Source organism: Mustela nigripes, chromosome 4 (assembly GCF_022355385.1).
Source record: "Mustela nigripes isolate SB6536 chromosome 4, MUSNIG.SB6536, whole genome shotgun sequence".
NCBI lineage: Eukaryota > Metazoa > Chordata > Mammalia > Carnivora > Mustelidae > Mustela > Mustela nigripes.
The window spans coordinates 32139794-32158145 of record NC_081560.1 but is presented as its reverse complement, the minus strand read 5'-3'; the positions used below and the strand labels follow the sequence as shown (position 1 = coordinate 32158145).

The window sequence follows — 18352 nt, the reverse complement described above, 5'->3', positions numbered from 1 at the left end:
AGGTAGTGATGGAAGTAGTAATCAAATTCAGGACATCTTCCTTCCTTCCTTCCTTCCTTCCTTCCTTCCTTCCTTTTTAAGATTTTATTTATTTTTCTGACAGAGATCACAAGTAGGCAGAGAGGCAGGCAGAGAGAGAGGAGGAAGCAGGCTTCCCGCCCAGCAGAGAGCCTGATGTGGGTCTAGATCCCAGGACCCAGGGGTCGTGACCCGAGCCGAGCCACAGGCAGAGGCTTTAACCAACTGAGCCACCCAGGCACCACTCAGGACATGTTTCTAAGAAAGATACCACAGAATTAGATTGAAGGTGGCATATGAAAAAAACAGAGATCAAGGATGAGTCCAAGGGTAACTGGAAGCTTGAAGGTACAATTACCTGAGAAGATTATGGAAGAAACTTATGCATTTAGTTTATAATGCATATTCAACATCCAAGTTGAGATGTTAGTTGGATATACAGGTCTGGTTTCAAGGGAATGGGGTCTGTCAGTGTAACAACTTGAGGTCAAATGAGATTCCGAAGGACAGAGTATGGATAAAAAGGGAAAGGGGTCCACATGTGAGCCCAAGGACCTTCCAACTTTTAGAGGTGCAGGAGGTGTTTTGTCATAGAGATTATATTTATAATAACTTTATGTTAAATCTTCGGGATTTTCTTTCCTTGATTCCCTAATGTGAGCTCTCATAAAGTTAATGTTTTTTCTTTCTCTGCTGCCTCTTTTTCTTCTATACCATTTTAGTCAGTCATATTATCTTTCTTTCTTTCTTTTTTCTTTTTCTTTTTTTTTTTTTAAGATTTTATTTATTTATTTGACAGAGATCACAAGTAGGCAGAGAAGCAGGCAGAGGTGGAGGGAAGAGGCTCCCTCCTGAGCAGAGAGCCAGATCCCAGGACCCTGAGATCATGATCTGAGCAGAAGGCAGAGGCTTAACCCACTGAACCAAATCAGGCACCCTTGTGTTATCTTTCTTAATGCTTTATCTTTGTATTGTTAAATATGCTTATGCTTCTGTTACTGTGTTACGTTTACATGGTATCCTTTGACTTCCAGCTTTTCTTGATAAGGCAATCAGCAAATTTCCTTTATACTCTCTTTCCTTTGTTTTGTTTGTATTTTACTTAAAACTTTTCCTATTGTCAGGGCATATAACGTATTTAAATTATCTTCTTCAACTCTAATTCCCACATTAGTTTAAATTTTAGTTCACAGTCTTTTATATAAAGTCTTTGCTCACTGATAGTCCTTTTGGTGAGGCTTCTTCATTCATTTCTTGGATGATTTTATCCTTGTTTCTTCAGGAAGGGCTCGTGGAAACAATATTATCTTTTTTTTTTTTTTAACTCATCTCTTCTTTGTTAGATGAAGATCAAAATGAATCTACATTGTTGGTTTAAATAAATGGACAGAATTTATTTAAATTCTAATAGCTGTGATTAAATAAATGAATGCAGTTAAATCACAAAGAACAGCACCCAGCATAGGCCGAGTATCAACAAATATTAGCTGGTATTTATCTTTCCCTGATGTTCTCCAAACCCATCCCAACGATCTGAATCAGTGGCTCCATCCCTGTGAACCTCTACTACAACACTTAACCACACTCCACTGTAATTGTCTCTTTTATTCCTCTTTGTATCTTTTGTGCATAGCAGCATATCCCGAATAGGAAGTGCTTAGTAAGTTTTGAATCAAATGAATTAATCTGGAATCCTTCAAAATCAGAACAGATATATCTGCTTAGGATAATAGCCGGAGGCAGGTATATTCTGAGAATGATTTGATCAAGTGATTTAATTTAATAACCATGGTTTTTGTTTCTAGACTTCACTTCTGATGATGATTATGGGAGAGTTGGAGCCTTCAGAGGGCAAAATTAAGCACAGTGGAAGAATTTCATTCTGCTCTCAGTTTTCCTGGATCATGCCTGGCACCATCAAAGAAAACATCATCTTTGGTGTTTCTTATGATGAGTATAGATACAGGAGTGTCATCAAAGCATGCCAGCTAGAGGAGGTAAGTCACTATGTGACATAATTCTGACTATGCATATGAAATCTTTAAACTACTTAAGATATATAATTAGTCCCCTATTCAATAAGTCAGTCTACATATATTAACCAAGTTTCCAACATGGGCAAAGTACTCTAAGTAAATCCACTAATAAAATATATATGTCTAATAAATATATGACCACTAATAAAATATATGATCCCTGCTCTAGGAGACTTACAAAAACATAGAGAAGGTACAATTTATTTTTAAAATGATGGGCTGATTTGGTTACAATAAAACCTCTTTATGAAATGGAGAGAATTTTATTGACTCATTCGTGAGTCATGTGTCCTCAGTGGACACTTATATGCATGCATTTTTTAAAAAATACTTCAAAATTACTTGAGAGGATTTTAGTAATTTTAAATAACAACCATAGCCTACCATAATGAGCAATGATCTTCCAGTAGAGAATCAAAGATAAAATTGTGATTATATTTTATCCAAAACATATTGGGTGTTTTTAGAGAAAACAGATATTTGTCTAGGTGGGGACTGGGTTATAGGAGTGGTAGTGTCTTGCAAGATAAATCACAAGCTTTATTTGTTAGTTGAAAGGTATTGGAAGGTTTCTGGTGAGCTTTATTATTACTGTTATTATTTTTTGCTTTGAATATACCTTTCCTCAAGAAATAATTTTATAAATGGTGATTTGAATCCAACAATAAAAGTATATTTATTTAACCCAAATAGACCATAGCTGTATTACTAATAATAAATTCAGAGCTGTGGGTCCCTCATTTATGAAATGAGCATTTACTAACACTAACATGCTAAGTGTGGGAAAACCAAGCTGAAAAATACACAGTCCATTTTCTAAAGGTTCATGTTATAGTGATCTGTGTTTTAATGAACTATTGTATGGTATGTGAATTATATCATAATAAAGCTGTTAAAAATAACGAAAGTAAAGAGAATAAGAGGAAGAAGAGCATATTCTTTTCTCATTCTATGACCAACCTCAAAATTATTTTTAATGTGTATAAATTAGTTTTATTTCATATACTCATATTTATGGACTATTTCCATCCAAAGGAAAGGCCATCACATCTTTATTTCCTCTAAAAGTAGTTTCAGGGGTGCCTGGGTGGCTCAGTGGGTTAAAGCCTCTGCCTTCGGCTCGGGTCGTGATCTCGGGTCCTGGGATCGAGACCCACATCATGCTCTCTGCTCGGCAGGGAGCCTGCTTCCCCCTCTCTGTCTGCCTGCCTCTGCCTACTTGTGATCTCTCTATGTCAAATAAATAAATAAAATCTTTAAAAAAAATAAAATAAAAGTAGTTTCAGTAACAGTTTCCATTTCTTCTTACCTACCTTGCCCCCCAGCACACATACCTGGCTCTAAACAACCACTAATCTACCTTGTATCTCTAATTGTTGTGGACAATTAACACAAATGCAAACATTCAGTATATGGCCTTTTGTGTCCAAATAAACTTTTAAACTAGAAAAAGTTAAGAAGTCTTCATTTTGAAAACATTTGGCGCTTGCTGCATTTCGTAAAAATATAAATAGAATAAGATCCTTATACTTGAGAGGTTCATGGACTGGTAGGGGAAAGAAACATATTAATAAGGAATGTAGTTGGTGCTCTAATAGAAAATGAAAGAGTGATTTCTGTAGGAGTGAAAAGAGGGAGCGTAACAATAGATCTCCGTCTGCCTGATGTAAAGAATAATCTCCAAAGGTGGTACAAGGATAATTCCTCTAATAGAATGATTCACTGTGGAGTTCCAATGTAACAAGAGGGAAATTGATGGCTTTGGAGGAATTTTTTTGATTAAGAACATTAGAGCTGCCAATAAAGTAGAAGTTTAGGTTGGTCAGAAGAAGTGGGAGATTAATGAATAAATGGTAATTGGATTATTGAGAAAATTCAATGGGATGAATATAGGGTATATAACATAGTGTCTGGTGTAAATTATCTATTCTATAAATATTAGCTCCTTTCTACTTTCTTTTGAGGTGGTGAATACTGCTAGAGAACGTGATGTAAGATAAATGTGTTCTTAGAGTCAGTTCTTATTAGAGAGTGACTTCTATGGAAATAAGATGGAACTTGGTATAATTAAGATGGCTATAAAAAGTCATCAATGTGAACTTTAATGATGACAAAAGTGGTTCTAAGAAAAATGATAAATGTGGTTATCTGTAAATATGGTAGTTGTTCTTCCTGACCCAAACAGAAGTTGGAGTATCCTGTCAAAGAAACCAGATGGCATTGGACAGTTTAGAGTTCAGGCACATTGTTTCCATGCTCCAGAAATGGCAATGGGTTGGGCGGTGATTCTAGTTTCTATGTGCCTTTCACACTCCAAAGCACAACTCTGTACCAGACACTGTTCACTGTGGTGGGGTCAGGGCAGGTACAAAATGAAAACATTATTTTCCCTCCTCAAATAACTTATGGGCTGGTTGGGGGAAAACATAAAGGAAGAGATAGCAAGTATTGGAATAAAGGTATTCTTAGGGCACTGCGGAAGCCCAGTTTCGGTTTGCCTCAGCAGTTCAGGAAAGGCTTTCTCTAAAAGTGGACAACCTGAGGGATGAGTAAAAGTGGGAAGGGTATTCTGGACAAAAGGAACTGAGCAGAAACATAGGATGTGAAACCAGTTGGTTAGTGCAGGGAACCATGTCTTGATAGAACCAGAATATAACTTGGAGGCACTGAGTGTGGAAAGAGGAATGAACCCATTGGACCACGGCCTGGGGGCCTTGTACACCAATCTCAGGAATTTGGTCTTGGAGAGCTTTAATCAGGGGAAGAAGGATGCAGGCCGTTTTGTATTTTTGATATATCAATTGGCTGTAATATGAGAAACAGAATTAAGGTGGGTGCATTTTGAAACTGGGATGGCAGAAAGAATATATATTTTGAAATCTGACAGAGTTGGGTTACTAAAGAAAGTTACTTAATCCTGTTATACACTGAGTTTTGTCCTCTCAATATGGAGATTATATTATTTATTTTGATATTTTTCTGGCTCACCAAAACTACTTAATAAAATAGCCAGTAGTAGTAGTTGTTGTCGTCGTCATCATAGTAGTAGTATTTGCTGTTCTGACTAGAAGGGAGACTAACAGGAACTGTTTCAGTAATCCAGATAATGGTTTTAAGGGACAAGAAGAAACAGAAATTAAGCAGAGGCATTGTGCGGAGATCAAGAATGCCATATTTATATACTATTTCCATCCAAAGGAAAGGGTGTCAGGGAAAATGGGCCTTCAGGGAAGACTGAGAGTTTTTTTTCCTGAAGAAATTAGAAGAAGAGAGAAATTGGTTTAGGATTAAGGATTCCTTGCACGACAGGAGCTGAAAAGGGGGATAGGTAGGATTGCCATGGGTTTAGGACAGAAGCACGTGAAGGTGAATGACATACAACTGAGACATCTGATCAAGACAGAAAGATCATAAGTCTTACTAATAAGGTTTCCAGTGGAGGACACCACTAGGTAGACTTGAATAAATAACTTTATAATGATGATGACATACATTTTGCTTCTGTAATGTACACTTCACTCTTCTTCCCCTTTGCCTTAAGTTGTCAAAACACTGAGCTTTTCATTTCTAATGATCTGAGTCCCTGCTCTCTCCTGTCCCGCTGACTGTTGCAACGAGGCCTTTCTAGTCATCTTATAACAGGCAAAAATACACCCAGCACCCTAAATTCTCTGTACTTGATACTGGCAAATGTAGTGAGTACACTGAATATAGAGCGTGTCTGCTTCTTTTCTTGTTGCTGAATATTCCCTGTACATTGTTATTTATCCAACCACATGACAAATTGTTTGAGAGCTGTGACTCTTAAACATTTATTTTGGTATATGCTGCCTAGGACGTGGAGAAGCAGTTTTGTAAATTCTTTCAGGTGACTATTTCAGCAATATCTTGGAGTAGGCATGCCAGTTATGGGAATTGTGCTCAGCAGCTGTTCCCCTCTGAGTCTCACAGTCTCAGGGTTGGACGAGATGGTTCCATGGCAGGAGTATGTTACTGAGTAGGGAGTAAGGAAAGGAATTACAGGTGCTAGACTATCTTAGTCAAAACCAAAGGTATCCCTATTTTCAGTCCCTGAGAGTTTCTACTTTTGGTATTTTTCTTGTTGTCATGAAATAAATATTCCTCACCTTTCAAGAAGAGGCCTGTAGGGGCCTTCCCAAGGGAGGATTTTCTTTTTTAAATGTGGAGGAGTTTGGAGCTGAGGACCATGAAACACCCACAGTGTCCCCAAGGGGGAGCAGCTGGTGTCCGCCACAGTCACCCTGGCTGAGTCCCCCGCAGGGCCCCTGGTCACCAGTACGAAGAGTCGTGAGTCCATCTGTTTTCATTTTGACTGCCAGCGTTGATCTGTTTTTGAATGTGCTCCAGCCAGACTTGGAACTGGAGATGAGAACGGGATATTTTCTTCCTCATTTTTGTGTTTTTGTTCAGCTCTAATATCTACAGAGCACTTGCGTATGTAGTGATGCCTGCCGTCATAGGAGCAGGCTGGTAGGATAAGTTGGCGTGGATAGGAAACAGCATGCACAACATACTTCACATAGTTTTCTGATTTCAGTCTGCTGAAAACTCTTCCCTCAGAGGGGTAGCTTAAAGACTTTATCACGGGGAAGGGCCCGGAGACAGCTCTGTGCTATAGAATGACTTGTGGTGTGCAGACCCGAGGGAGCAAGTCAGGTGTGGATCCTTTGCCTTCGGCCCTTCTCCTTTACGAATGTCTCCATGTCTTGCTTTATGTTTCCTACTTTTGGATCTAGATGATGGTACTACAGATTTCTAGACAAATGTAGAGGTATTTGTTTTCTTAGGTGTTTTGTTTTTTTTTTTAAGATACCATTTTATATCCCAGTGCCAATCAGCTTATTCTCTTCTTTCCATGTAACCAGACTACCCCTGAGGGTTCTTCTCAATTTTGTACGCTTTTGTAACCAACCCTGGAGACTTTTGCTAGCTTAAAAAAGATGACTCTGTTGAACTGGGCCCTTGTTAACTTACTTATCTCTTAAGGAGATTATAACCCTGTTTAATTATTAAAAGAGGAACAGACTTCACTGTTCTCTCATCTTTCTTTATTTTCAGGTTATTGGTTTTTTTCACACTTCACCAATACCTTACCCTACCATAGAACCCACAGCTGACAGCAAGAGAATTCTAGGCAGACTGGTGTTTGGGTAATGGGTAGTTGGACTGACTATATTCAGTGACTCACTCTCTTGTAAAAGTACCTGGGTTTGGCTTTTATGATAGTGTGTGGTGGGGCGTGGGATATGAGAAGAAGCTAGGGACTTAGGATATATAATCGGTTTTCACAGAGATGTTGAGATCCTTTTGTAACCGCAAAATGGTCTTCATTATGTACTCTGTCTTGGCAACCATTACATATGCATTGTAATAAAAATATTTACTGTGTTTGTTGCAGAATTAAAATCTGTTTGTGTTTTCTTTACCACCACTGCTTGACAGTTTTCATCTTTAAGTCACTAGAAGAAAGCAAATTAGGAGGAAAATTGGCAAGGAGTTGCTAAAGGAAAAAAAAAACAACTTGGGAGGGAAATTGGCAAGAAATATGAAAAACTTGGGAGGGAAGTAAGCAAAGCAATGAGTTAATGACTGTTCTGGAAAATAAATTCCATCATGCAGATACCGCAAGTCTAATTAAATTTGAATTTGACTTTTGGATATCCAGATCTGGCCAAAACTAACCTGTGTGAACAGAGGCTTAACCTTTGGTTGGTCAGTCCACCACTACAGGAGAATTCAGGAACGTTCATTTGAGAGATCTGTAAATAAAAGGGGGCCATAGGAATTAACATCTGCAGTCAGTAACAGCCAAGACATAATGGAGACATAAAACAGATATTTGAAACACATTGAACTATGTCCCCTAAACCAGAATAAACCATACTTAATGACTGCACCTTGAACCACCTGTAATTTTCTCCTAATAGTTAATTAAGTTGGAAAGCACAGCCATTTATTTACTGTAATATGAAGCAAGTACATTTATTTTATAGAATCACTGAGCCAGAACCTAACAGAAATGCCATAGCACTTTCTGAATTGAACTGTTATTTCACTTCATTTGAGCCCTGAAACTTAAAAAAAAAAAAAAACTCTAGCTAACATCTATCAAGAGAGTACATGTTGGCATTGCTGTGCTAAGCACTCTGCACACATTGGTCCATTGAATTCTCACTTTCTTGTTATCTCGTGACAGCTTTGCTTAGAGTTTGCTGTCAGAGAGAAACTGTGCTGAATTCTTAAAGTGTGAACCTGATTTTAGGAATTGAAATTGCAAATTCTGGAATTAATTATTAGCTTAACAAATGAGAGCTTTACATCTCTAAAACCAAAATAGCCATAAGAGTGCTGGTCTGAGTAAGATTTGGACAAGTCAACAGAACAGTAATATAAAAATTTAATTATAATGGTCTGGGACCAGGCTATCTCAGGAATAAATAATGAAATGAAGATATTCAAGGTAAGGTTTTGTATTAAAAGACAAAAAAAAAATCATGACATTTTCCAAAGGTAAAAACCATGATGTATCATCATGTCTATGCTCAAGATTTCATCTCTCCCAAAGAACTGGTATTCTGAGCCATGCACTCTAAGAATTATCTTCTTTGTAGCAGTGGCTAACAAAACAAGATCAATATATATACTTATATTTCATACCTTAGAACTCAGTGATGTTCATAAAGGTCTTTGTAAGAAAGGAAACTTGTTTTTTCTAAAAATTCTGAGTATTAGTGTTCCCTTGAGAAAACTACCCTCGAAATGGCAATTGTATTACCATTAGTGTCTTTCAGAACAAAATCTGTAATACCTAATTTTTATTCAGAAGGTTTAGCTAAGCTTGATTCACATTTTCTAAATTAAAAAGTTGACTTCAGCAAATATTTGAGTTCCTCTCATGGACGTGTAACATTTTAGGCACTCTGGATGCTGCCTTCAATTATAACAAGGGTCCCTGTCTGCAATTAATTTTTTACTTATAGATATTTGGGGGGAAAGATTATATATATATATATATATATATATATATATATATATATATATTCATTTAGTAAATATTTGTAAGTGCAACTAAGGACTCTGCCAAACTCTGGAAATTATTAATGAACAAGACACAATCCCTGTCCTTAAGGGGGTTTTATTCTAGTGGAGATGACCAAGTAAAAACCAGAGCAGTTTGATAAATTCTATGATATTGATTAATAAGGGTCCTTTAATGAGTACAAGGAAGTAACATTTAATCTGATATTAGAAGTTCAGGCAAGGCTTCCCTGGAGGAAGTGACATCTCAGGTGAGAGATGATGGATGAGCAGGAGTCATTTGAGCGAAGAAGAACAATGAGAACATTCCAGAAAAAGAACAGAATGTACAAGGCCGAGAACCCAGAGGGGGCACTCTATATTTGAGGAGCTATAGTCAGTTCTGTGTGGCCAGAGTGTATAATGAAATGGGCCCAGAGCCAGGAGAGAGCATTGCACTTTTTCAGGAGCTCTAGGTAGGGCAGCAAGACTGGGATCTGGAAAGACAGGGGTATATCGCGATAGCTGAACTAGGAGAGGCCAATCAGATCATGGTTTCTATCCTTCCATTTGCCAGCAATTAAAAAAAAAAAAAAAAAGGAGGCAGAAAGACAAAGGTCACCCCTTTCACTTTGTGCTTCATATAAATTCAGTTGGTGAAATCCACTTCTCAAACAGCCTTCTAGCTGCAGAGGAGTGAGAGAAATGTGGTAATTGGTGGGAGCACAGGGAAGTACCCTGGGAGGAGAGCAAATGGGTCTCTAGCATCCTCCACCGTGGCGTTTCTTTATTGGAGGAAGTGCCATAATAAAAACAGTATCTTAGGAAGATTCATCTAATATAATAAGCAAATTGGAGGGGGATAATGGAAATGTGGTTAGAAGTTAATGAAATATTGGCATTCCAATTTTAAAGAAAAGAAGTAAAATTTTTGAGGGACTTGTTGAAGATCCATAATTGATGGGACCAGCAAGAGAATCCAAGTCTTCTGACTCATTTTTTTTTCTATACTCTATTAGTGTTATTTCTTATTAGAAAAGAAACTCTAGATTAGACTCTAGTGACATACCCATTCACTATTGCTGGCTTTAAGTTAGAACTTTAGGCTAGTTAATCGCACTGTGATGTTAACAGTATCATTAAACTATTAAGACTATAAACCTGCCAGTTGTAAAGGGGAAGTTATGATAGCAAAGCCTTGTGACCTAATGGCATTGAGAATTCCATGACATAGTTGTGAAAACTATTTGCAGATCCTAAATAAGCATATCTTGGAAAAACCACCTATACCACACACTTGAAATTTAAATAAGTCAGGACATTTCTTCCCAGATCCTCTTCCAAATTATTTTCTCCTTTTCCTTTGCCCTTGAGGCAGAATCTCTTCTTCAAGCCTCATAACCTCAAATTTAAAATATGGAAGTCCGGGGGCGCGTGGGTGGCTCAGTCGTTAAACATCTGCCTTTGGCTCAGGTCATGATCCCAGGCTCCTGGGATCAAACCCCAGGGAGCCTGTTTCTCCCACTCCCCCTGCTTGTGTTCCCTCTTTCACTGTGTCTCTGTCAAATAAATGAATAAAATCTTAAAAATAAATAAATAAAGACAGGTCCAAGTAGGAGGGCAGTCTGTAGAAGGCAGGAAGCCTGCTTGGAGCCATTTGGGCAACTAGGCTCCAATGTCAGGTCCTGAGGGAACAAGGATTGTGGTGGAATTACTTCAGAGGGCGTGAGTGAGTGCATTTTGAAGCCTGGCAGCTAAGGAACTGAATTCCAAAGCTGATTTAGGCACTGGGGAGCTGGGATCTGAGTTAGGAAGTCCAGAGCAGGAGCAACTGCAGGATAGCATAGTACTGTGGTAGCAGAGTACTGGGAGAGAAGTGCTTTATTGGGCATTGGATTTGTCCCAGAATCTTGGGTGGGTAGACCTAGAAAAGATAGTGAAGGAATTAACAGCTCCCTAAGTACCAATTTTTAGACCAACTGAATCAAAATCATCTAGGAAGCTTTTAAAAACTGGATTTTTAAATGTCATTTCAGAGAATCTGAGATCTGGAGTCCAGAAATTAAATGAATCTAATGTAGAGCCAGAATAGGAGAAATAAGATACTTTGTTTTAAGTATCTTTTCTAACTTTACTTCCTTGGGAGCATTTACTCAAGGACACTTTAAATCATTGCATTCCAGTTCTTCCTTTAAAAATGCTTATGGGAGAAGAATAAATGAAACAAGATGGGATTGGGAGGGAGACAAACCATAAGTGACTCTTAATCTCACAGAACAGACTGAGGGTTGCTGGGGGGAGGGGGTTGGGGAGAAGGGGGTGGGATTGTGGACATTGGGGAGGGTATGTGCTTTGGTGAGTGCTGTGAAGTGTGTAAACCTGGTGATTCACAGACCTGTACCCCTGGGGATAAAAATATATGTTTATAAAAAATAAAAAATTAATTAAAAAAAAATAAAAATGCTTATGTTATCTTCAAATACAAATACAGACCTCCATACATACAGAAATAAACACTAAAGAGGCATAGGGATATCAACAGAATTATGTATATACTCACAAGTTCATACATAAAACCATATATACGTATGTATATCCCTGAATGTTAAGCAATAGTTTAATATTTGTGACAAGACTGTAACATCATTATATAAAAGAACTAGCTTTTTGTATTTTTGTTGCTGGCAATAAAAATTATATTGGAATTTGAGTTTTCTGCTATAAATTTGGTCCAGATCAAATCTCAATGAAAGAAGAGCTTTTATTTTTCAAGTTGATAAAAAGTTCTCACTTCTTATGCTTTCTAGCAAGGATTAATCTTTAGCCAGTGTTTCTGTGTACAGCTACTTGTAATCAAGTTTGACTTAGGTCAACAAATTACCTTTCCTAATAAGCAGAACTCCAGGTTTGTTTTGTTTTGTTTTAAAGATTTTATTTATTCACCTGAGACAGAGAGAGAGAGAGATAGCAACAGAGCACAGATGGGGAGGAGTAAAAGCAGGCTCTGGCTGAGCAGGGAGCCCAATGTAGGGCTTGATCCCCAGACCCAGGGATCATGCCTGAGTTGAAGGCAGGCGCTTTAACTGCCTGAGTCACCCAGGCATCCCTGAACTCCAGGTTTTAATTTATGAACTCATTCATGTGTATTTACTGCTGGAGGAGTTAAGTTCTGTTGATAAATCATAAGAACTTCCCAGCACTCTCAAGATAACATCCATGTTTACAAAAGCTCTGTGCAGGGCGCCTGGGTGGCTCAGTGGGTTAAGCCGCTGCCTTCGGCTCAGGTCATGATCTCAGGGTCCTGGGATCGAGTCCCACATCGGGCTCTCTGCTCAGCGGGGAGCCTGCTTCCCTCTCTCTCTGCCTGCCTCTCTGCCTACTTGTGATCTCTGTCTGTCAAATAAATAAATAAATAAAATCTTAAAAAAAAAAAACAAAACAAAAGCTCTGTGCAAAAATGGTTAAAATTCATTCTTTCACTCTCTTTCTAGAACACTTTAGCCCTCTCCATTCTCTCCTTCCCTTCATCTGTTCTCCAACACTTTTTTTCATCTTCCTCCTTGCTCATTTTCCTTATGTATAAAGCATAAGAGCTTAGTAATTATTAAACATTAATAAAATTGGCACTGTCTAGTGATTTATTCTTAAAAACATGTTTTATTGCATGTTATTACCTCTAAAGTTCATGTTCCCTCAACCCAGGTTTCACACCCCCTCCCTTACCACAAGCGGCTATGTTGTCAAGGTTGTTCTAAAGAGTGATAAGGTAGCCATAAAACAAGTTTTATGATATTTTCCTATCTACAAAGTCACAGGAAGCTCAAATGTACTCAGCAAATATTGCAAAATTACAAAGACCGATTAAATGTAATACTCCACCCTTTTCTTAAAGCTCTCCCTCTCTTTAATGTAATGACACCTTGTATCATTCCTTTGTCCAATGTTCAAGTCAGTTAGTGAGCTTTATATTAGCAATTCCTCTTTAACAACTTCTGGTTTGTCTGGCTCAGTTAAATAATATTAGGGTGGTGTTTAGGTGCATTTTTAAAAGTAAAATGATAAACATTCGTGTGAAAAGTGCATGTATCATGTTGAGTATACTGTATATTTCTTAATAATAATCTTTATTGCATACTTGTTATACTACTACTTTGACCTTCTCTCATGCTCTTTATCTAGGTATTTTCAAGTGTTTTTACAATCTCAAACAGACCTCATATATGCACAGAATCCTTTGAAGTTGGCATTTGCCTTTCTGACCAGCATATTGTAAAGGAAGTTAGCCAAAAGAGTAAGGATCTCTTTGAGCAGGTAGAATAACTACATGATGCAAATTCCTGGGCTTTTCTCTAATTCATCTGAGTGAGAATATGTATAATATTTTGAACAAGCTCCCCAGGTGATTCTGAAATAATTGGCTCTACATACTTCACTTTGAGAAACAATGATCCACATATTTAATTTTATCTGTAGTTAAGCTGTGCTGAGAAAATTATTAAGAAATGAAATGGTGGTATAGCAGAGCTTCAGAAAAAGGGTTTTCAGTGTCTCCTTCAATAAGAAAGTTTAGCACTTTGTTTAAAAGTTTATATTTGATTTATGTTATGGTTTAGGTTTTTTATTTAAAAATCTCAGTAGTCAGTTTTTACATGAGAAGTCACATCGTGCCCAGCATCTTAATGGCACTGAATGAGTTCCTCCAACCTTTTTTATGGATAGCTCCTGAGGAACTCAAGTTGTGTGCCAATGAAGAGAAAAACCATTTGTTTCTGTGCAAGGAGTCATTTCTAACCAACCCATGTCCTTACGGTGCTTGTCAAACTCATGACAGTACCAGGCAGTACAATTTTTTTTTAAAGATTTTATTTATTTATTTGACAGACAGAGATCACAAGTAGGCAGGGAGGCAGGCAGAGAGAGAGGAGGGGAGGCAGGCTTCCTGCTGAGCAGAGAGCCCAATGCGGGGCTCGATCCCAGGACTCTGGGATCATGACCTGAGCCGAAGGCAGAGGTTTTAACCCACTGAGCCACCCAGGCGCCCCACAATTTTTTTTTTTTTAGTTTATAATTTTTATGTAGAAGAAAATATGTTGTGGAGATTGAAAACTACCATCCTTAAGATAAATATATTATCATATTTGAGTGCCCTTAGTAATCAGCAAGGATAAATGTTTAACAATGTATATAAAACAAAGTGTTTTATGTTTAAACAAATAGAAAAAGCCAAACACTAATAAATCTACAAATGAACAATAAACGAGACAATCAGGGCAAGTACTCACATTAGCAACAGTATATTGGTATTACTAATTTATTTGATCTTAAAATAATGAGCTTATTCACAATTCTATTCAATGTATCCTTACTATTTTGTTTCCTTTCAATCTCAACTGTTTCCTATGATTTACGTTCTTTGAAAAACTTACCTAATTATCCACACTTATACATTTCTCTTCATAAATGGCTTATGTCTAGAGAAAAGAGGCCAAATATGCTGGCTCAGAACCTCAAATCTTTTCAGATGTGGGAATCTTTTTTTTTCCTGCTTTTTGAAAGATAGCCTATATCACTAGTATCCATTCTGGGTAGGAAATAACCATATGACAACATCCCTGTTTTTTAAGTGCCTTAGGGGCCTGGACAAGCTCTAAGTAGAACTTCCTAACAAATCTTTCCACCACCATTTTCCCATAAAACCCCAAGCTTCAGGCAGTCACTCTGATGAATGTGATATATATTTTTCCAGTCCATTTAATGGAAATTACACCTATGTGTACATATACTTATCAATAAGCAATATTTAAGTTCTGTTTGGGTAGCTTAAGAATTTATGTAAATGGTGGACTTTCCACACATCATTCTCAACTTGCTCTCTTTGTCCCTATTACCTTTTTGAGGTCTAGCCATGCTACTTATATGCGGAAATTTTTTTCATTCTTCTACTCCTATGCCACATTTTATTTACTCATTCTGCTACTGATGAACATTTAGATTTCTCCAAGATTTTACACAATACTGCAGTGAAAATCTTTGAATATTTCTTTTTGCACATTTGCAAGAATTTCTCTGGAGTAGATATCTAGGAATTGAATTTAGGTGTTTTTGTGTACATAGGCACATTCTGAATTTTACTAGACACTGCTAATTTGCACTTTAAAGAAGTTATACCAATTTATACTACTATCAGTCATTTTTGAGTGTTCCCATTGATTTACATCTTTGAAAGCTCTCATTATTGATACTTTATATTTTTTATTTTTATTTTTTATTTTTCTAAAAGATTTTTATTTATTTATTTGGCAGAGAGAGAAAGAGATCACAGCAGGCAGAGAGGCAGGCAGAAAGATGGGGGAAGCAGGCTCCCCGATGAGCTTGATCCCAGGACCCTGAGATGATGACCTGAGCTGAAGGCAGAGGTTTAACTCACCGAGCCACCCAGGCAACCCAATACTTTATTTTTTTCTGAAGATTTTATTTCTGGGGCGCCTGGGTGGCTCAGTGGGTTAAAGCCTCTGCCTTCGGCTCAGGTCATGATCCCAGGGTTCTGGGATCGAGCCCCATGTCGGGCTCTTTGCTCAGCAGGGAGCCTGCTTCCTCCTCTCTCTCTACCTGCCTCTCTGCCTGCTTGTAATCTCTGTCTGTCAAATAAATAAATAAATAAAATCTTTAAAAAAAAAAAAGATTTTATTTCTTTATTTGACTCACAGGAAGAGAGAGCACAAGTAGGCAGAGTGGCAGGCAGAGGGAGAGGGAGAAGCTGAGCAGCGAGCCTGATGCAGGGCTCGATCCCAGGACCCTGGGATCATGACCTGAGCCAAAGACAGGTGCTTAACTGAATGAGCCACCCAGAGGTGTCCTCTCTCTCTCTCTCTCTCTCTCTTTTTTCCCTTGATTTGTAGTTCCTTGATTACTGGTGAGATTATACATATTTTCCTATTTGTTTGCCATTCTGATTTCATATTCTTTGCCAATTGAGGAGGGTCAGGTATTGTGGTAGTTATGAAATATGCCTTACAGACCACTACAGTGAAATTGAACAATGGCCCCAATTGCTATACATGAAATTCTTCACACCTAGAGTTTGTGTTGAGACTTCTTCCACAGGCAGCTTCCTGTGAATCAGGAATATTGCAGGATACTAAAGCAGATTTGTGTTTAGAGGATGTGGGACCTAGTTATTAACTGATTTTGGCTCAGAGACTCCCAGATGGCTTTCCAAGAGTTGGTTAGAGTTAGACAGTGGTCTTGAGTTCTTCCATCCAACCTCTGCCCTTCTTTCCTTCACTTGGAGGTTGGACTTGCATCTAGGTCTGACATATCTCCCAGCCTTCCCTGCTTTCTTCCCCGTTAACTTATACATCTATATTTCCCCTAATAAGATCATTACATGTTTAATTCTGTCTTAGCTAAAGAGAAGTGATCTTCAAAATTACTTGGAGAGGATCTAAACTAATAGGAAATTGAATATGTCTTAAGTGTTAGACAAAATTTTTTATCTTCCAGCAATGCTTTCCTCAACAGCCTTTTAATGGTGTGTAAAATGCCATTTTTTTAAAAGTATAGTACATCTAACCAGGGATTATCACAGCTGCTACCCAAAATTAAAAACCTAAAAATATATGTATCTATTAAGAGTAAATAAATAAATAAATACCAAAAAAATTTCTTCACCCAGAGAAACTGGATAATTTACTAACAAGTGATCAGAATTTACTTCAAAGCACAAAAGGACTTGAATAGATATGTTACCATTGTAAAGCTGGTTTAGAGTCTGATAGTTCACACAACACTGTCATTAGATGATTTTAAAATTGAATTGTATCTTACCCTTAAGTAACATATATTTCTATATTATTTAAACTATACCAAACCAGAGAAAAAGGTGGGAAACTCTTCAACTAGTTTTCTTTTTTTTTTAATTGAAATATACATACAATAGTATATTAGTTTCTGGTATACAATATATTGATTCAACACTTATACATATTATGAAGAGATCACCATGATAAATCTAGCTACCATCTGTCCCCATACAAAGTTGTCACATACTGTCGCATACTTTATTCCCTATGCTGTACATTATATCCTTGTGCCTTACAGTTTATACCTTTCATTCCCCTTCCCCTATTTTGCCCATCTTCCATCCCTCTCCCCTCTAGCAACCACCCATTTGTTCTTTATGAATCTGTTTCTGTTCTGTTTGCTCATTTGGCTTTATTTATTTATTTATTTGATTCTACATATAAATGAGATCATCATATGCTTGCCTTTCTCTGTCTGACTTATTTCATTTTTTGTATTCCTGCCAACAGTGCACAAGGATTCCCTTTTCTCCCATTTTCCTAGAGCCAGAATAGTCTTAGTACAAAAATCTGTAAATTAATATAAAAACAAAACTATAGCTAACCATAATAATGATATAGATATTCAAATAAAATGTTATCAGATAAAATATTAACAAGTAGATTCCAGCATGGTATAAGAAGTGATAAAATATGACCAAGAAAGATTTATAATAGGAATGCAAGGGTGCTTGTATTGCAATAGAATGAAATCTGTAAATACAGTATAATTTGTTATATTGATAAGGAGGAAAACCATATAGCAGGGTCAGTAGATGCTAAAAGTGTACAAAAAATTCAGCAGTCATTTATATTTATAATAAAAATTTTAAAGTAAAAAATAGAAGTAGAAGGAAACTTTAAATGCAGTAACTTTTTTTAACCCACCATCCCCAAGTAGACATGATTTTAAATGTTAAAAATTTAATGTCATTTGTCTTAAAATAGGGACAATATTAAATGTTTTTGAAGAGATTGTTTATACAAAAAAAAAAAAAAAAACAAAACCCAAAAAACAAAAACCCAAAGAAGTTCTAGCAAAGAACAAACAAACAGAAAACATAAGTCCGTTAGAATTATTAAGGGGGCACTTTGGTGGCTCAGTGGGTTAAGCCTTTGCCTTCGGCTCAGGTCATGATCTCAGGGTCCTTGGATCGAGCCCCACATCAGGCTCTCTGCTCAGCAGGGAGCCTGCTTTCCCCTCTCTGCCTGCCTCTCTGCTTACTTGTGATCTCTCTCTCTCTGTCAAATAAATAAATAAATTTTTAAAAATCTGTAAGAATTATTAAGGGAGTACAGTAACATGGCTGGATAGTAGATAAGCATGCTCTCTGCTTACTTGTGATCTCTCTCTCTCTCTGTCAAATAAATAAATAAATTTTAAAAAATCTGTAAGAATTATTAAGGGAGTACAATAAC

At 37.2% G+C, this 18352-nt stretch overlaps 1 protein-coding gene across 1 annotated transcript in view; it reads left to right on the top strand.

The window, feature by feature from the left end:
* Nucleotides 1-18352, top strand: part of CFTR (CF transmembrane conductance regulator) — a 168373-nt gene that overhangs the window by 68958 nt on the left and 81063 nt on the right. Inside the window, exon 11 of the mRNA XM_059396522.1 lies at nucleotides 1824-2015. Coding sequence (XP_059252505.1) covers nucleotides 1824-2015 — 192 coding nt within the window. The remainder of the gene's footprint in view (nucleotides 1-1823; nucleotides 2016-18352) is intronic.